Consider the following 20,322-nt stretch of genomic DNA (forward strand, 5'->3'; position numbering starts at 1 on the left):
AGGTCACGGCTGTGGTGGTGTGTCCTGACTTCTTGATGGCTTCCCTTCTCTTTCCCCCCAGCAAAGTGGGTGCTGAGGCCTCTCTGCAGGGCCGTCGTTCCCATCTCCCTCACCCACCTTTGCTGGAGGTACTGTCGCCTGGGCTTAAGGATGACTTGAGACTAGTGTGGGATGTGCCAGTTCCTCCCTCAGCCTTCTCTGCGGTTGTTACCTTGAGAGGAGCCCTTTCACCCATGTGCACATGGCCCTGTACTTAGCTTGGTCCCTGGGAAAACTGGGGTTTCTTTGTTTGTGGGGACAACAGCCCCAGAAGGGCGCATCTAATACCGGAACCAATGGCCACACAGCCCAAAGCATCCTAGCGACCCAAGTAGCCCATTGCTGGGACCGGAAGGGAAGGGCCAGACAGAAGTGCTGTTGGCCTGTCCCCTTCTGTGTCTAAGTGGGTGGGTCAGCCAAAGCTAGGCTGACCTACCTGGGGACACTTCTGCTGCTGCTGATCTGTCCCCAAGCCAACTGTCAACGCTTCTCTAGTTTAGCCCACACTGCATTCCCACTGTTCTAGAACATGGGCAAGACTACCCTTGCCCTTCTTTTGTGCGAGGCAGTGTGCCAGTACACTGACTCCCATCTATCCCTTTCCTCCTTCAGATCCTGAGGGAAGAGGGGAAGGAACCCCATCCACAAGACACCACCGCAGCCTCTGCATCTAGGAGGAAGCAACAGACCAGAAACCACGCCAATGGCACCCCCTGGCCTGCCGCTATGGCTGCTGTCCACCGCGCTCCTGTCTCTGCTGGCTGGAAGCTCAGCCTTCCTGTCCCATCCTCGCCTGAAAGGCCGCTTCCAGAGGGACCGCAGGAACATCCGGCCCAACATCATCTTAGTGCTCACGGATGACCAGGACGTGGAGCTGGGTAAGTAGCCGAGCTGGCCAGGATACCTGGGGCTCTAGAGGTGCCATGTCCTCACAGTCCCTCGGAAGATCCGGGTGCCAGGCAGTTAAGTGGCTTCTAAGCAGATATAACCTTGGGTGCCACAGATATAACTGTGGGTCCCTCAAGAATGGGGATCCCCAACTTCTAATGAAGAGTGGTTCCCCAGTTTCTACAACATAGGGGTAAAGAGACTGAGATAATTTTGTTCTTGTTGACCACTTTGCTCTCCCAAGCTACTGGCCCATGGCCTTGGCTGAAAACTAAGCCATCCCCACTCCCTTCCCTTCTGAGCAACTGTCACAGGCTTTTGCTCCCTCTACTACAAAAAACCTTCTTTCTGTTGCACCAATAAGAAACCCCAAAACTGAGGCCACTGGAAGGGGGCTCCAGAGTCAATCCAGATCTGTTCTTGTTCACCTCTGTGGCATCTCCCAGGGGGCCCTATTTCTCCCCCTCCTCCCACCCCCGCATCTTCTCACCCTGAAGTCACTGTATGGCTTCCTCCCCGACTGAACCCATATCCATGCTGCCCCCCTAGGAACACTCAGCCCTCTGTATCCTCAGTTCTGCATTTGCGGACTCAACCAAACACAGATTAAAAACATCGGAAAATGGGGGCTGGAGAGATGGCTCAGCGGTTAAGAGCACTGCCTGCTCTTCCAAAGGTCCTGAGTTCGATTCCCAGCAACCACATGGTGGCTCACAACCATCTGTAATGATATCTGGCGCCCTCTTCTGGCCGCAGGCATACATGCAGACAGAATACTGAGAATACTGTACACATAATAATAAATAAATAAATCTAAAAAAAAAAAACATCGGAAAATGTACCAGCATTTTCCGTTCTCACTATTCCCTGAGCGGTACAGTTGGACAGCTGTGCCCAGCACCCAGTGTCGCTGGTCATCTCGGTGAATAAGGGGGTTCAACTTATTAGCAAAAAGCACATCCGTTAACACGAGGGCCTGAACACTGTCAGAACCTGGTCCCCCAGCACTGAGGGACAACTGTCTGTCATGAGCCACAAATGCAAGTGGCCTGGGGTGTGGCTCAATTGGGTAGAGCGCTTGCCTGGCTGGTGCCAAGTCCTGGGTTCAATCCCCAGCACTGCAGACACCAGGCGTGGTGACCTAGAACTGTAATCCCAGCACTAGGGTGGTGGAGACAAAAGGATGAAAAGTTCAAGGTCATCACTGAATAGGTAGCTAGTGGGAGGCCATCCTGGGCTGCAGGAGGCCCAGAAATTAAAAGGAATAGATAGATAGATAGATAGATAGATAGATAGATAGATAGATAGATGGAAGCTAGTGAGATCAGTTGCAGTAACGTTTTGTTTAACCCCATATGCAAACTATACCTGAAGTGCGATCAGTTGAGCAAATTACTTGTGAATGCTTTGTCTATCTTTACCTTGCTCTCAATGCCTGGGAGGTGTGTGTCTTGGTTAGGACTGGCCACCTCTCAGGGGCTCCAGACACGTGCACAGTGTACACTCACGTGTGATCTCTTTGTCCTGGAAGCTAGCTGTCGTCCCTCTTCATCATCTGTACTACTGTGTATTGTGAAAATCCAGGGCAAGTGTCCCCGGTTGTGAAGGCAATGGCACATGCAAAGGCCCTGGGACAGGATTAAGGAAGTAGATACGGCTGGAGCCTGGAAAGGGAGATTGACAGAGACTAGGGCTGTGGTAAGGACTGCCTGTTGCTGAACTGGTAAAGGGTGGGTTCTTTCCTGTCTGCTTTCTGAAGACATCAGGATACAGTTGGTGGCAATGAAGGGAATGACTTACAAGGTGGATCTTCGCAACTCACGCCTGTGTTTTAACTACTCAAAAAGGCCACTTGCACAAACCTAAGCCGGTGTTGGCACAGTGGGTGCTGAGAACCCCAAGCGTGGCTTTGTGTCTGGGCGTTATCAGTGCAGAAAAAGCCTGGAAGCAGTGAGAGTTCAGAGATTTATCGACAGCTTGACGTACAGGGCACTGGTCTCCTGATCACTGGCAAGGAGCTCTGCAATACGAGGCTGTGGGTGGGAGCCGATATGCTTGCAGTGGTACCTGCCCTCTGGCCCCTGGGCTCCTTCCTGTGGCTCTCAAGCTATTGGAACGAGTGTTACAGCACCTGAAGCACCCCACATGGCCACTCAGTCAGGCAGCACAGCTTTAACAAAAGCAATAGGTATTTGCTCTGCAAGGGTCTGGGCCTGGGGGAGGGTGACTTTGCAATGGGAAATATTGAGGCAGAGCAGGGGGAGCCACTGGGACCAGACCCATGGGGCATGTGACAATGTGACCACAGTGAGGGAACAGAGGGATCGTGGGTATTCTTCTGAGACAATTGGGTATTCTTCTGGCTATGGAGCCCAAGTTGGCCTTGAGCTCAGATCCTCCTGCCTCAGCCACTTGAGTGCTGGAGCAACAAGCATGAGCCACCACACCCAGTGTCATTCTTAGTGAGGCAACTGGGAGGGACTGTGGCCTCACCTGAGTTGCCACAGAAGTCCTCTGCTGTTCTGATGACATCAGGGGACAAGAGTAGAAGCAGAGGTTTCCCAGCAGGCCCTCCAGGAGCAAGGTGGGTGAGGGTGAAGGCTCAGAGTGGGGTGGGCAGGGCTGTATACATATATACTTGGATGCACGGGTGTGGGACCTGAGCCAGTAGAGACTAAATGCTGACTTTCAGGACAAGTCAGGGATCTGTGGATGAGCTGAAATGGGAAGAGGATAAACCAAGACTGACTCTAAGTAGATACCCATCCCCCCCTCCGTCTTGCCATTGGAGAAAGTGAAGCACAGAGATGACAAACCACATGTCTGGGTTACACAGCTAAGTTGTGGTGAAACAGGATTTTGAACTGAGAACCGGTGGCCTTTAGCACTGCTCTGCTCAGCCGGTTTCTGGGATAGGTGAGGGATGTCCGAAGAGTGTCCATGTTGATGCTTAACTGTCGCAAGTACCTTCCCTGGCAGAATCTGCAGATAGGCATCTTATTGGAAATTTCAGAGAACCCGTCAGTGGGGACAGGGCCTCCCATATTCTGTACTACGACAGCTCTCTCCAGCGGCCCTAGATGCTAGAGATTGGTGCCCACCGACTGTCACCTCCCCACAGGTAGTGTCCTAAGCAAGCCAAACTGAGTCTTTGTGAGGAATGTGGGGTGGGAAGCAGGTAGTTGGGGGGCTGATGGGCTTTTTATAAACCAGACAGACCCAGATCAATAATGCATGCTCCCCAAAAGCCCAACACATTAGCTCACAGTTGGCCAAGCCGAGGGTGGTCCTGAAAAATTCATCAACTGCTATTTTCTGCTTGTCTGTGAGGCGGCTCCACAGGGCCTCTGGCTGGAGGCCTCTCAGCAGAGCTAATCTTGTGCGGGGACAGCTGTCCACTCTCATCAGCACCCAGTGAGAAGAGGGGCCCCTTCTAGCTCATGGTTGCTGTTGTGTTTACCTTGCTTTTCTGGCATGCCTCCAGTTCCCTGGTTGTCACCTGGGAGTGCTGGGTGCTGGGGACTGGTCCCCAGAACATTAGTAAGCGAGGGCACACAGGAGCATCAGCAGGACGTGGGGTTGGAGTCATACATGACATCACAGTGCTGTCACATGCAGCGCTGCATCCATGGTGGCCAAGGAGATGCTGGGTTCTGCTAGCGCTGGCCAAGTGAATTGGATATGGGCCAACTCCAGGACATCTCCAGGGCTCAGCTGGAATCTGAGAGTCCAGGGGGAGTCATGCATTGTCCAAACACGAGCTCTTAGATATGGCTGCTCCATCAGAGGTGGCAAAGGTCAGCTGTGTGGTCCTGTTAGAAGGGACACTAAGGTGCTGTAGGGACAGGTGTCTCATCAGATATGAGAGCTCATAAATGAAGCCAGGCATAGTAGTTTATGCCTGTCACCCCAGCACTCAGGAGGTGGAGGCAGGAGGATCAAAAGTTCTAGCCCAACCTGGGCTGCATATCTCGAAAACAAAACAAAGCCAGACAGGCACAGTCGCAGCCCATTGGTCTTGACTCTTCCAGTTACAAGGGACTTCCTGGAACTCAGTTCAAGCAGTGTGGGTGCAAACCAGGACCAGCAACTTACTGAGGCAGGGGAATAAAAGGTTCAGGCGTACTTCGAGCTTCAGATGCATTTGGACCCAGGCGTGTCCCTCCAGATGTCACCAGTCTCTATGTGGCACCCTGCTTTCCTCCAAGCTGCCTTCAGACCAGCTCACTAAGCCGATGTTAGCATTTCCCAAATAAAGCCCAGTGTAGCCATCAGCCATTACCCTGCCCAGCAACCCCCTGGACTGGGATTAAGAGAAACTGGGCGGGTTTCCCTAAAGGGAATTTAGGCATTGACTCCGGAAGATAAGAGCAAGTCAGGAGGTACTCAGGCTTCTCCCATACACATCTCTGTCTGCAGCAGGATGCGTCTTGTCTGCTGCAGGATGCACATGTGGACCATACTCGTTCCTTGCATCATCATTCCCTGAGCACCTGTTATTAGCCAGAGTACTGAGTAACAAAATTGGCAGAATCTTGACCGACACGGGGCTTGTGTTCTAGTGCAGATGCATGTCAGTAACCAAGACAACACACATAGCACATGACATGGGACAGTGGTGAGAACAAGAGACAGAAGTCAAACACAGAGGGAAGGAGGACCTGTAACTTTATCCAGGGTGATCACATCGATAAAGGGGACATTGGATCAAGAAAGGTCAGGGAACCTGTCAAGGGGACTCCTGGGAAGAGCCGCCAAGCAGCAGTAATGGTTGGCGCAAAGGCCCTAAGGCAGAGATATTCACGGCAGGCTGACTGAGTGGCAAGGCAGCCTGAGCCAGGGCACGGGAAGTGGGAAGTCGGAGGGGTAGTGATGGTAGCATGGGTCGTGCCAGGGCATAGGGCTCTGAGCCAGAGAGAGGACTTGAGCTTCAGGTAAGGATGGATGCCAGTGGCTAGCCCTGAGCAGGGGAAACAGTTGGTTTACATCTCAATCTGTGCAGAAGAGACTGCAAACAGAATAAGGCAGGTGTCCAGCGAGGGGTCTATGGCTGTCCAGGCAGTAGAGAAGCCAAGCGAAGCCTCTGCTGCAATGGTGGGGGGTGCTGGGGCTCGGAGGCAAAGCCACACCAGTGGAGAACAAGTCCAAGATCTAGGACTTCAAAGCAGTCAGGATAAGTTGATGGGGACACTCAGTGGCAGTGGCAAGGAAGGAGCCATTCCGTGCGCAGCCATGGTCGAGTCTGAAGGCGAGGCTTGATTTCTGGGATTCAGGTGTGGCGTGGGGAGGGTGAGACAGGGTACAGCTTCTAGGATTGTTTGCACCTCGGTGAGATGCTGAGGACTTCAGGTCCCCAGCTCTGACATCCACTTCGTATACAAAACAGGCCTGGGAAAGAAGGGCCTGGCAGCCTAGCTTCCCATGTTCCATCTGGGAAATGAGGAAAGTACGCCCATGCTGCCAACTGATAACCAAGAGATGGATTGGAAGCCCCAGGTTCTCACGGAGGCCAGATGGCAGGCAGCCTAGGACGACACACCCGGATTCTAGGCTGCAGTTCAGGGCAGCTTCATCCACCACCGACATCCATTCCCAGCATTCCTACCCCCACTTAGCAGCGGAAAGAAGGCATGTTGGATGCAGGTTATCTCAGGAATGGCCCGCCCTGGGTTCAAACGCCCAAGTGCATTCCTATGAGATTTTTTAGTTCTGTTCATCAACACATCAACACGGGGTGTTGAGGGGCATGGGATGGGGCAGGGTCCCTTGAACTCCAGAAAGAAAGCATGCCAGAATTAGGCTTGCCTACTGGAAAAGAAAATGAAGCTTAGCATCGCTTCTTTATCACATAAACATGTCTGGAGGTCGGTGGTCCAGAATTGGTGTGGTGACATCAAGGATGTCTCCTACGCCCCCGGCTTTCCACTCCACCATCCCTGCTGTGTCACATCTGTCTCAAGGCCACCTTGTGCTTCAGAACAGCTGCTGGAGCTCCAGCTGTGACAGCCGCCAGCCTGGCTACAGGAAACAGAGCAAAGGGCAGAAAGGGTAAAACTGTAAGTTAAGTCCAGTCTCTGAGGGCCACACCCAGCAGTCCCAAGGGACATCATCTTGGTTTGTATTCAGGTGTGTGAGGATAGCTCTGGATTCGGTGCTGTACCCTTGGGCTGTTACCGGAACCCAGAGGCAGAGCTGCCCAACACTGCCATACCCTCTGCCCACACCACAGGGAGGAAGGAGGAGGAATTCAGAGCCAAGCCTCGATTTCCTTCTCTGATCTCCTGCCAGGACCTCCCATGAGTTAAAAACCAGAGGGTTTGGGAGTTTGTTGGTGCTGGCCACTCTCTGGGGACAAAGAATGAAGAGGTCAAAGGTGAGTGCTAGCTACATACTGGTCACAAGAGACCATTGTGGGCTAGGTGCACTGAGATGGAAGCGGACCCATGGAGAAGGAAAACAAGGACGTAGGTGGTGGTGGGCAGCTGGGGTCTGAGCCACAATAGGACAAAGGCAAGGGTCCTAGCAGGGACAGCGCCTCAGCAGTGAGCTGTATGTACAGCACACAGTGGTTGCCCAGATGGACGGTTCCAGAAAGAGCACTGTGGGCAGGGTGGCGGGTGCAGAGCCGGCAGGCACAGTCTCACCAGGGTCTTAGAGACTGCTGCCCAGGCTGGGGAGGGAAGGCAGAGGACACGGGAGATATGTAGACCCAAGCGAGCCGTGCATGAGGGTCAAGATCTCGATACGAGGCCGATGGAAGATCTTGAACATGTTCTGAGCAGGTCAGATACCAGGAGCCCTGTTGGGAAAGGCTCTACCTGTGGCTGGGGAAGGGCCAGCTTGAGGGTGAGAATGGGAAGTAGGGAGACCCGCAAAGGGCGAGGGGAGATGGGAAGTGTTGGTGATGCTGAGCAGGTTGCTGAAGGAGGACAGCAGTGGACCCCCAGTTCTGCCTCTGGGCGGGCAGTGCATTGTGCTAGGCAGGGGGATTGCAGCAGGCAGGTGGTACAGAACAGAGGGGAAGACTTCTAAGAGGACCTGAATCAGGTCAATCATGGTACCTCATGCAGAGAGAGCTAGAGGGTGAACGATGGTGTCTTAGCTAGGCTTTCTATTGCTGTGCTAATGAAACAGTGACCAAAATCAACTTGGAGAGGGAAGAATTTATTTCATCTTATAGCCTGTAGTCCATCATCCTGGGAAGTCGGGGCAGGAACTCAGGCAGGCAGGAACTGAAGCAAAAAGTCCTGGAGGAATGCTGCTTACTGGCTCGTTCCCATGGTTTGTTCCCCTGGCTTGTTCCCCTGGTTCACTGAGCCTGCAGCCTTTAGAAACCAGGACCACCACCTAGGAATGGCACCACCCACAGTGGGCTGGGCCCTCGCACATAAATCACCAGCCAATAAAACGCTCTGTGGGCTTGCAATCTGGTAGAAGCTTTTTCTCAATTGCTGTTCCTCTTCCCAAATGACTTAGCCTGTGTTAACTAGCCAGCCACAGATAGAATGAAGGTTTCCCACAAACAAAACTGCTTTGCAGGTGTTGTTTTCAGTGACAGGATAATTGGCTCTGTGACCCTCCCTCCCTTGCCAAATTTGGGGCAGCTCCAGCAAGTGCTATCTCTTTCAATACTTACCTGGCATGGCAAGATTGCTGTGTCTGAATGTTCCCTGGTGAGCAGTCTCTCCGAGAGCAGGGATGAGTCATGTAGAGTTCACACCCTGCCATGCCCCTCTTGGGGGTCTCTCAGTCCTCTTTCTCCACTGAGACCCCCATTGGAGTTTTCTCCTAGAAGCCTCCACAGCAGAGCCGCGGAGAACGAGGGGAAAATTGACAGCGTGACTCTGGAATTTCCATCTCCGCATTCAGCAGCATGGCTTCCTCCGCATCTGCCTGATTGGTTTGGGGGTTTGTGGCACCAGCTTGATTTTGCAATTCCCCAGAGTCAGAAGGGTTCCTTTGACACTGTCAGCCAGGAAACCACTGGCTAAGATGCCTAGAGTCCTGTGCCATTCATTTGGTTCCTGACTGCGAGCCTGAAGCCGACAGTGTCTAGTGCACTCTGAGCCTCAGCTCCCTCCTCCACCCAAGATGTTGCCTCTGGGTGTTACTGGTGCCTGCCCCCCCCCAGGTCACCCTCTCACCCCCTGCCGGGGACAGAGCTATTCTGGGATGTCTCATCTCCTAAAGTGGTTCTTCAAGTGTTTCTGGGAGCAGGTGGCCTAAAGGGAGATCCGTTCAACATAGCCATTCCAGAGACACTTAAAGATAGGTGAAGGCTGTCTTGACCTCTGCGATTTCGGGGTAGGGCAGGACAGAGGTGCTTCTTGCCCTTGGCCTGACCTTACATTCTTTCTTCCCCATCTGCACTGGGGTGGGGGCAGGTCTTTAAGTGCAGCAGAATGGTCCCTTCCACATCTGCTTAGTGGTACCCTTCAACAGGAGTAGAAGCAGTCAGATAGTGGGTGTAAGCTGTGGTATTTCTAGCCACAACCAGCCCATTCCAGGCCATTGCTACACAGGAAATGTCGGGGGATTGGTTGGTCCTGAAGGGGTTCATCTGGTACCTGTCCATGGGTCCATCAAGAAAGGGTCATCAATTCAATTTCTCAACACTCCATTAGTGTCTCTAAGTTCATGTGCTGGGGTTTGAACCTGGGGCTTTGTGTGTGCTGGGCACAGTGCTCTATCACTGAACCACATTCCCGGCTCTGCTTTGTTTGTTTGGTTTGGTTTTTGAGACAGGGTCTCTCACATAACCCTGGCATCCTCCGACTTGCCATGCAGCTAAGGATGACCTGGAACTCCTGATCCTCCCCACTCCTCCACCACCACAACCAACACACACACACACACACACACACTCACACCACTCACTTGTACACACACACAGACACACCACATACACACATATGCAGTTACATACATACACACACACACATGGTCACACAGACACACCACTCACACATGTACATATAGAGACATGCAGTCACACACACACATACCACCGCCGGGATTACAGGCACATATCATCACATCTGGCCTTTTTATGTGGTCCTGGGAATGGAACTCAGGTTCTCACACTTGCGTGGCTGGCACTTTACCCCAGCCGTTGGCAGTGCCTGGGACCATGATTCTTCCACTGTAGTGAAAGGTCCCCATGGTCAGAAAGAAGCGTTTAGATTGAGAGTATTTGCGTGCCCACCTTCATTCCCCCATGGCCTCCAAGCCGTGGCGTTTAGTTTTTGTTACAGAGGAAAAAGCTCACAGTGCCAGAAAATCAAGTGCCCTGGAAACCCTCATGATATCCCAGAACAACATCCTGGTTTTCAAAATGCGGGTAGGGAACCACGTTCTGCCGACACTAAAAAGATGTGCCCAAGTACTCCGGCAGTCTGACTGTGACCTTTAGCTGTGACTGCTCCTGTTAGCCGCAGGCACTGTGGTCTCTGCAGAGAAGGGGTCCTTGGCCAAAAGCTCCCACTGGAACATTCTGTGCTGGGTTATCTATGGCCAAGATTAAAAACCGAGTCGGAAGGCCATGGGCATAGAGGCTCGCCCTCTGTCCCGCAGTGTGCTCAGTCCCTGATCCAGCTCTTGGAAACTTTGAAATAACTCAGAACAAAGACAGCCCTTCCTCCGGAGTCAGCAGAGATAAGCCGGGAGGATAAGGCGATTGGGCTCACCCGGCAGGAGCCTCTAAAGAGGCTCTATTTGAAGAAACCAGAATGTAATGGGGGTTGGAACTATGGCAGCTGGAACACAGGTCCTAAGAAGCCTGTGCTTCCCATTGTGTCAAGAAGGGCCTAGCATAGCCGGCCTGAGGGAAAGGTGGGCTTATCAGGACAGGGCTTTCCAGGTCCTTTGAGGTTCTGTACCATAGGTGGACTTTGGCTCTTACTGTGAAGGAGGCAGGTGTCTGCTGGAGGTGCCTGAAGGAACACGATGATATCACTTAATTTGTTAGAAATTGCTCTCTGGCTACTGAGGGGAGAAGACAGTGCAGATGACTTCAGTCTACGGCAATGGTCCAGGCAAGTGCTCAGTTGCTCCCATGCAGATTAGCGTCAGGACTCTGAGGTTACTGACTCTGGTTGTGTTTGTCCCCCACCCCAGTCTACCTCCCACCACTTTCCCAAGGAGGCCCCGCCCTCAAAGACTCTGTTTACCCACAAGGTAGAACAAGTAAGCATAGGTGGGCATCATCTCCTTAGGTATCATCCAAAGTGCCAGAGGGTATTGCATGGGGTGGTGCCCGCTCCACCCCAAACCCAGGACAACAGGCCTCTGGGGAAGGAATTGGACAGGAACTGCTTTGGCACCAGGAATGGCAGAAGTTGGCTCATGTTTTCAGTCCTGAAAGTCTCTGGGGTGGCGAGATGGCTCAGTTGTTAAAAGTGATCGTCATGTAAACGTGAAGTCCGGAGTTCCATCCCCACGTAAAAGCCAGGTAGCACTGGAGAGGCCAAGACAGAGAAATCATTGAGGTTCACCAGCCTGCCCCAGGTTCAGTGGATCTCCCTGTCTCAAAAACAGCTGAGGGCACTCAGTGTCAACCTCCAGCCTCCACATACAAGTGTTTGCTGCACACATGTCCACACACACATAAAAGGGAAGGAAGAAATCCTTGGTACTGCTAAGTTCCCATGGGTGGCCCTTGCTCTGACTCAAGTCTTTACAAGAACACATGAGGCTGAGGCTCGGTGCAGATGTCTTGTCTAAGGCCTGGGTTCTCTCGTCAATACTGTAAAGTAAACACAAGCCGACTCAGCCAGAGACGACAATCTCCCGCGCTAGATCAACAAACACTGTGTGTGTGTGGGGGGGTGGGTGGGTGTGTGTGTGTGGGGGTGGGTGGGTGTGAACTTGCGGGTGGCCTCTCATCTGCCTGCCTCCCCCTCTCAAACGCTGAGGTTACAGGCAGATGTCATCGTGTCGGGAGATGGAAGGTGGCTTAGTGATCTGCCAGCCCAGTAGCCCCTGACTCTTGTTTGCAAATAGTGCATCAAAACCATGCAGCTAGGGCTTTCCATCTGTCAGTTCAGGGCTGTGGATCAGAAGTGGAAGGGTTTCATCAAATACTCAGAGTGAAGGAGGTGGCTCAGTTAATAACATGCCTGTCGCACAAGCGTGAGACACCCCCCCCCCCCAGCACATATGTGAAGAAAGCAGGTATGGTACACCTAGGCTCATCTGTAGCCTTTTTCAGGAAGGGGAAATGGGGGAGGGATAGACAGGAGGCTCTCATTGCTTGATGGCATCCATTTTAGCCTGTGAGGTTTGAGTTCAGTGAAGGCCCTGTATGCAGAGATCAGGTGGAGAGCAATTGAGGGAGACACCAGTCCTTTACCTTGGGCTTGCCCAAGTGTGCACACACACAGATCACACAAGTGATAGGCTAGGTGCCCCTATGCAGCGTTCACAAGAAGGTTGAGCAGTTGCGGGTTGTGGGGACATCACATCTGGCAGTTAGGCATTTGGGGGCCCTGAAGTTTAAGACCCTCGGTGGGGGAGGGGAGACTCACACCAAGAGATGTTAGGATAACCTCACCCTGGCTCTGTGTGGTGGGACGGTTTGATCACAGAAAGAAACGATGCCTGTTTTGATCTGTACGTCCCCAGGTTTATGTTGGACAGACCACGTTTAGGTTGGCTGGCCGCTTCACATGAAGCATGAGAGCTGCCCCCTTCCCCTGTGTGTGGCTGTGTCTTCCCAGCCAAGGGCTGTTAGCCCTCTGAGCCATTAGCTCATGTGTTTTCCCATTACAGAAGTGGGTTTTATAGCCCGACACTGGGCCCTTTCAGTAAAGCAGGTCACTGTCTGCAAGGGAGCCATAGTGTGTGTGCTTTTCTGCACAGACCCCTGTGTCATTTTGGCCCTAAGAATTATTCTCCTATAACTGACTACCCACCCAGCTCTTCCCCACCGGCAGCTGCCAGGTCTGGTGACGGCATGGCGCTCCCCAGGGGGCATGGAAGCCTCCTGAGCTTCCAGCCCTAAAACATAAGAGGCAGCCCCAAAGCCTGTTGACTTTGTGTCAATACAGCTTTGGGGGGGGGGGTGCTTCTTGGGCCTCCAGAGGGGGTCTGATGGCTTATGGAACCAACTTAGGTCCCCAAATGCTGAGACGCTGAGCCCCTGCCGTCAGCTGTTCAGTTCTCTCTTGGGAGGTCTGAACCGTGGAGGGTCCATTCCACCCATGGCACAAGGGATCCATGGCAGAGAAATAATGCAGGAGCAACTATGGGGTGTGGCAGTCCTGGGGCCCAGGAACTATGGACAGGATGCTGGGCAAAAAGGAAGTGTCGCAGATGGCAGCATGGGGCCACGAGCCCAAACCAAGGGGAAGGTGGGAAACAGTGGGCCAGGGAGGAGCGCACATAGCTAGGGGAGGTGCCACTGGGAACCTTTGAAGAAGATGGCATGAGAGAGTGTGTGTGTGTGTGTATGTGTCTGTCTGTCTCTGTGTGCGTGCCTGTATGACTCTCTCTCTCAGTCTCTGTATGTGTCTGTCTCTCTCTCTGTGTATGTGTGTGTCTGTGTTCTCTGGTCTCTGTGTATGTGTGTGTGTGTGTCTGTCTCTCTCCTCTCTGTCTCTCTGTGTATGTGTCTGCTCCTGTCTGTCTGTCTCTGAGTATGTGTGTCTCTGTCTCTCTGTGTATGTGTCTATGTCTCTCTGTGTATGTGTGTGTCTGTCTTTCTGTGTCTGTGTCTGTACAGCTTCATGAGTATTGGGAACCATATTCTACAGAGAGGAAGGAGTAGGCCTGGGGCTCTTAGTTGGTTTGTGGACAAAGCAGAGGTCCTGTGGCTACAGAATGGTGAGACGCTGGTTAAAGTGGAAGGGTACTGGCTACATCCTGGGGGTGTCACCCAAGTAGAAAGCAGTGATCCTAGTCCTGGGGAGAGGGGCTATCACCTGGCAAGGTCCAGTGATAGATATATGCTCCAAAAAGAAAGGGCAGGCTCAACAGATGGCAGAGCATTCGCATGCTGGCCCAGGAGCCGCCAGATATCGCCTGAGTAGCTGGAGGGAAGGTAGGGACTTCCAGAACTTGACCAGATGTGGCCCACCAGCTATCAGTGGACAGCCAGTGATATCAGGAGTGGAAGATTCTGGCTTGCACCATGGTGTTTGCTAAGCTTCTGTCCCAGTTCTCATCAGAACTCTACCACTAATACCACTGGGCAGATCCATGTTATAAAGAACAGGCTCTTACTGCTCCCAGAAGCTGACATTGCTTCAAGTAGTAGAAGCCAGTTAGGGCCACCTGCCTGTCACAGTTCCACTCCCCATCCCTGTGTGTGAACAGGTGTGGACAGCAAACTCCCCTGGAGCCCCCCAAAGGGGACATCTCTGAGGGTTGGTGAGACGCCTTGTGGCATCCCATCAATGCCATAAGAGATCACTTCTGTCCTCAAGGGGCCCTTGCTAAAGCCACGAGTCAAAAGCATGGTGACCCTGCACTTCCCCAGGACACCATCACCAGGGCTTGGTGAAGGTGACATTCACCATCTGCTCTCATCTGCCACCCTCCCCACTCCATGGCCCCACCTGTCACTAAGTGCCCCACCTGTACTTCCTGTTCAGAAAGGGATGCTTTGAAAAATAACTTTGCGTATCATATGTGCTAGCAATAGCCAGCCCGAGACATTGCCCATGTGTTAGAAATGCCCGTCATGGACACCGCTCTCCACCCCAGGGACAGGCAGTGGTCCCAAAGCTCAGATCAATTAGCAGGCGACAACAGAGGCTTTCAGCACCTGATGGATGCATGTGATCCGACGTCCATTGCAGAGTGTGCTGCGGAGTGTGGCCAACTCCAGAGCTCCTGATGCATTTGAGCTAAAAGTCAGAGCTTAACACCCCACTGTGTGCCTGGCATAGTGGTGCAGGCCTTTGATCCCAGCCCTCCAGAGGCAGAGGCAGGTGGATCTCTGAGTTTGAGGGCAGCCTGATCTACAGAGCGAGTTCCAGGATAGTCAGGGCTACACAGGTGGGGAATGTAGCTCAGGTGGCGGTGTTTGCCTAGTGTGACAAGACTGGGTTTCACCCACAGAACGGTATAAATTAGGAATAGTGATGGAGGCCTGTGATCCCAGGACTCAGGACACGGAGGCAGGAGGATCAAAATCATCTTTCACCACGGCAGGTGTGACGCCAACCTGGGCTTTGTGGAGTATGAGCTAGTTAGTAATGCCTTCACTCAACTCAAAGCTCACAGGCTAGAACTGATGCCATCAAGCAATGAGAGCCTCCTGTCTCTTTTCCCGCCCCCCATTTTCCTCTTCCTGAACAAGGTTATAGATGAGCCTAGGTGTGCCACACCTGCTTTCTTCACATGCGTGCTGGGAGGGTCTCACGCTTGTGCGACAGGCATGATACCAACTGAGCCACCTCCTTCGCTCTGTCTGAGTCTTTATTTGATGAAACCCTTCAACTTCTGATCCACGGCCCTGAACTGACAGATGGAATGTCCTAGCTGCATGCCTTTAATCCCAGCCAGCACTTGGGAGGCCGAGGCAGGCAGATATCTGTGAGTTCGAGGCCAGCCTGGTCTACAAGAACTAGTTCCAGGATAGGTCCCAAAGCTACAGAGAAACCCTATCTCAAACAAACAAACAAACAAAGATACTTAAAACCAGGTTTTTATTCAACACAGTCTCTAGTGGGACTGAGACCGGGGCCTTCCTGGTTGGGTTTGGGGTGGAGATCTGGCCCATGCAGCCCATGGATTTCCTAAGCCTGCCTGCAGCTCCAGGCTTAGGGTTGGGAGCCCCCTAAGTTGGTCCCCGCTAGCAGACCACATGACTCACCAGTGCCCTTTGCTTGCAGGCTCCATGCAAGTGATGAACAAGACAAGGCGCATTATGGAGCAGGGTGGGGCACACTTCATCAATGCCTTCGTGACTACGCCCATGTGCTGCCCTTCTCGCTCCTCCATCCTCACGGGCAAGTACGTCCACAATCACAACACCTACACCAACAACGAGAACTGCTCCTCGCCCTCCTGGCAGGCACAGCACGAGAGCCGCACCTTCGCCGTGTACCTCAACAGCACAGGCTACCGGACAGGTGAGGACCAGGGCGAGGGTATTGGCTGAGGGGGTCTCCTCAATGGGTAGGTGGCCTCTTGTGCCCTCAGTGAGCATCTGGGTGTGATGCCCATACTGCACGGGTGCCCACCATAAGTCTGTGTTGCAAAGAGGCCACTTGTTTGTTCCCAGTTGCTTAGCCACCCCCCCCCAAGTAATCACACAGAAACTGTATTAATTAAATCACTGCTTGGCCTATTAGCTCTAGCGTCGTATTGGCTAGCTCTTACATATTAATTTAACCTATCACTATTAATCTGTGTATCACCACGTGGCAGTGGCTTACCAGATAAAGTTCCATCTGGCTCCAGTGGGGCTACATGACTTCTCCCTGACACTGCCTCCTTTCTCCCAGCATTCAGTTTAGTTCCCCCCCACCTGCCTACCTAAGTTCTGCCCTATCAACAGGACAAGGCAGTTTCTTTATTAACCAATGTTATTCATAGCATACAGAGGGGAATCCCACATCAAGTCTGGATCACCAACAGAATGGGTTTCATCCCCCATTGAATTTCCAAGTTCATTTCTATGCGTAGAAAGTAGATGTGTCTGCAGTGGGTTCTGAAAACGACCTTCTCAAAGAAACTGGGCTTTTACAACATGGGGAGTCCAGGGAGATTGCGAATTCTCTGACAGGGAGGCCACAAGATAATCCCTGCATGAGTTTGAGGCTTGTTTCTAAAGCTGTTCAGAACTATTTTCTTGACTGAGACCAGCCATCTGCCTGAGAAAAGGTTCCAGAATATTGAGGTTGAAGTTAGAGAGGAGTAGACATGGGACTCGTGGGTACATTGTGGGAGTAACCAGGATGACGAAGGAAAGGGTTGCCATGGTGAGAGACCTTCGTCCACACTCATATGTCTGTCAGAGGTGGAATGTACTGTGTTCCTACTTGACAAAGCTTCTGTGGCAAATTCGAAAGGCCACTTACTAGGTTCGTGTCTGAGGTCATGCTATACTCCCTACCCGGCTACCTCCCCCTTGCCAAATTCTCTAGACTCAACTCACTGAACTTGCTTGAATTTAAAAAAACCAAACAAACACTCTCCTACCTTGGCAAGCAGCCTGAGCAGTTGTGAAACCAGATAATATGGCTCAGATGTTGCAAGCCCAGGGACCTACTTGCCTCTTAGTGCTAAGATATTGTTTTGAGTAGGAGTGAGGAGGGGCCAGGCACCTCCTGTAGCTGACCTGCAGCGGCTGGGGCTGGGCAGCCCCTCGGGTGCCCAGTGGGAGTGGGTGGTGCTTTTCCCTATATGCCATGCTCCTCCCACCATGGGAACCCTCCCAAAAGCGGGTTCAGCTGTAGGAACTGGCTCCTCCACATGGGCGAGCCTTGAGGGTGCAGACCCTGATGGTTTGGGGTCTTTACAGAGGCATTGTTAGAGGTCACTGCAGGCCAGTGCTTTAGATGGTTGGGAGGCCTGAACTCGCTGGAATTGGGCTAGGTGGGGACATAGCAGGGTGGCGGTGTCTATTGGAGGGCGCACCTGCCATTCAGGACTAGAAATGATACCCACACCAGCCCCAATTTGAAACCCTCAACTGTCTTTGCATTTGAAGTTTTTTTGATTGAAGTCTCTCAATGTTGAGAAGCTCAGTTTATTTATTTTTTTAAAATTGAATGCTATGAGCCAAAGAAGATGTTGTGGCTGTGGACAGGTATGGTTCACGTGTCCTCAACAGCTCTGGCTGAAATGTAAACATGGAAACCAGGTGGATAGTAAGGCCCCCAAAAGTGTTCGTCAGCCTAGTCACCTGGTAGGCAGAAAGACCACAGCCCCACAAAGGGTTCTGGAAGAGTCCTGAAATGAGAAGTTTGTGGCATGATCAAAACAGAAACTGATGACGGAGTGAAAGTCCATGTCGGAGTCACACGGGAAACAGAGAAAAGGAATGACCTGGAAAACAGACGGTCATCATGCCAGGCCTGTCATCCCAGCTGCTAGGGAGGCTGATGCAGGAGGATCGCAAGTTCAAGGTCATCAGGGGCAAATTCACTAATTGAGACTTTATCTCAAAATAAGAATATAAAACATGGGTTGAGGCTGGGGCTCACTGCTAAGATTTGTATGACACGTGTTTATTTTTATACTCCGAGTGTCCCCAGGGACAGGCAGTCAGTTGTCCTATCTGGCTGTGCGTCAGGTTAAACCCAGCATCCATGTGGCTTCTAGGGTTAGGGTTAATTCTGGCTGAGGGAATGGAGGTACCTGCTGCTTATGGCTCTCAATCTGAATCCTTTGCTGCCTTGGTGGCCTTGATCCAGGATCTGGTCCACAGCTCAGCCCCGTATTTCTCCTTACTTCCCACTGGTGAGGATGAAGATCCGTGGGCTCACATGGCTACAGAAGAACCTTAGAGATATGTAGTCTTTCCTTTAGGTAGGTCTTTGTGCTGCTGAAAACAGATCCTGAGTGGGGAGGAGACTCTCAGTCACACCTCTGTCCTTAACCATTTGTATTAGTGATGCCCTTGACTCCAAAAGGTCAGCTGAACTGAGGAAGATAGGTGCCAATGTTCACAGTGCAGAGGGCTGCTAATGGAGCCAGTTTAAAGAAAAATAATGAAGCTACAGTCAGGCTTGGTGATGCAAGTCTGTAATCCCAGCTCCCAGGATGGAGGCCAGAAGCTCAGGAGTTCAAGGATAACCTCTGCTACATACTAAGTTTGAGGCTGGTCAGGAAGAGATGAAGGGAGGAAGAGATGGATGGAGGAGGCAGGAGGGAAAAGGAAAGAAAGCTAGCTGACCCAGTATTTCATGTAACCTCCCAACACTAAGGGGTTCAAGGACAGCCTAGCTGTGGGAGAACCTATTTTAAACCAATTTTTTTTGGGGGGGGGGGGGTACTGCAGAGACGGCTCAGCAGTTAGGAACAAGCACTGGCCTTTCTTCTAGAGGGCCGAGGTTCAGTTCCCAGCACTCACATGGTGGCTCACAACCATTTGTAACCCCAGTTCCAGGGCATCCAGTGCCCTCATCAGACCTCCGTGAGCACCAGGCACACGATGGTACACATTTGTGCATGCAAGCAAAATGCTCATGCACATAAGATAAACGAAGAAAGCACTTTTTGAAAATAATTTCTAAGACAGAGACTTGCATATGCTCCTCCAAATCATTGTATTTCCAGGACTGAACTTGAACTTTTGATCCAACTGCTCTACCTCCCTAGTAAATGTGGTGCTGTGTGAGCCCCCACATGCTAGGGGAGCACTCTACCAACTGAGCCCCACCCCAGCCCACACTGTTAATGAAGGTTTAGCACTAACTGCAATGGGTTGATGTTTGAAGCACGCAGACTATGAAGTCTCTGTTGGACAACATGTAATTCGTGCCACAAATGTCAGGTGTCGTGACATGAGGTCCTCTCATGTCCTCATCTCAACACGTTTTCCCAGGGATCCGAGGAGCCTGGCTCTCTCTGAGGACCCCTCTGGCCCCTGTTGACAGCTGAGTCTCCCCCAGGCTGTGTGTGTTACCTCGTGGCTGTGTTTGACAGCGTGCTTGGCTTATTGTCGGTCACTGGTCCGGTAGTCTTCTGGCGCCACTCCAGTTAACTTCATGTCCCGCCTCTCTTAAAAGACCAGCAGGCTCCACTGCTCAGTCACCTTAGCCTGCGTCTGGATCATCCATGTTTGTGAGGGACAGACAAGGGTTGAAGCCAAAGGTGCTGGGTTTCAGCACGATAAACATCCACTGATTAATGCAAGTTTCTGGCTATGGCTCCCGTCAAATCAGAAGCTTGCATATCCTGTATATAAGCACCCGCAGCCTGTTCATCATTTCCCTGTGTTCCTGGTCCTCGGCCCCCTCAACCCAGGGTGAGCCACCAGCAGTCCTAGTTGTGTTGCATGTCCCCAGCGTAAATCCCTGACAAGACACAGTGGGCTCTGGGGGAGGTAGGGAGACTGGAGCACCGAACTCAGATTTCCAGATACTGCTGTGGGGGATAAAGAGCCTTTTCCAGCACTTTCTAACAGCCAGATACAGCTAAGGTCTTCCCTCTCCATACAGCCATCTGAGTTCAGCAACCCCACATGGTCCCATGGCTGCTAGACTGTAGTGGCAATGGTGGTGCACCCTGTGCACCCCCACACACATGTTCTAGAATGTTTCTGGGGAACCTGGAGCAAACCATTCATTAGACGCTCGCATTTTGTCAGGCTCTCCTTGGGGTGCTGTCTCACTTAGGGTTTCTATTGCTGTGAAGAGACAATGACCACGGCGACTCTTATAAAGGAAACCATTTACTTGAGGTGGCAGCTTACAATCCAGAGGTTCAACCCACTATCCT

The 20,322-nt window shown here is 52.1% G+C and overlaps 1 protein-coding gene across 3 annotated transcripts in view; it reads left to right on the top strand.

The window, feature by feature from the left end:
* Positions 1-20,322, top strand: part of Sulf2 (sulfatase 2) — an 84,931-nt gene that overhangs the window by 24,463 nt on the left and 40,146 nt on the right. For all 3 annotated transcript variants that reach the window (XM_041670608.1, XM_041670607.1, XM_041670609.1), the window contains exons 2-3: positions 652-917; positions 15,765-16,004. In XM_041670608.1, the coding sequence (XP_041526542.1) occupies positions 743-917; positions 15,765-16,004 (415 nt within the window). In that variant the 5' untranslated portion in view covers positions 652-742. The remainder of the gene's footprint in view (positions 1-651; positions 918-15,764; positions 16,005-20,322) is intronic.

Source organism: Microtus oregoni, unplaced genomic scaffold (assembly GCF_018167655.1).
Source record: "Microtus oregoni isolate MIOR12 unplaced genomic scaffold, Mior012 000020F_ref0000438, whole genome shotgun sequence".
NCBI classification, from domain to species: Eukaryota; Metazoa; Chordata; class Mammalia; order Rodentia; family Cricetidae; genus Microtus; species Microtus oregoni.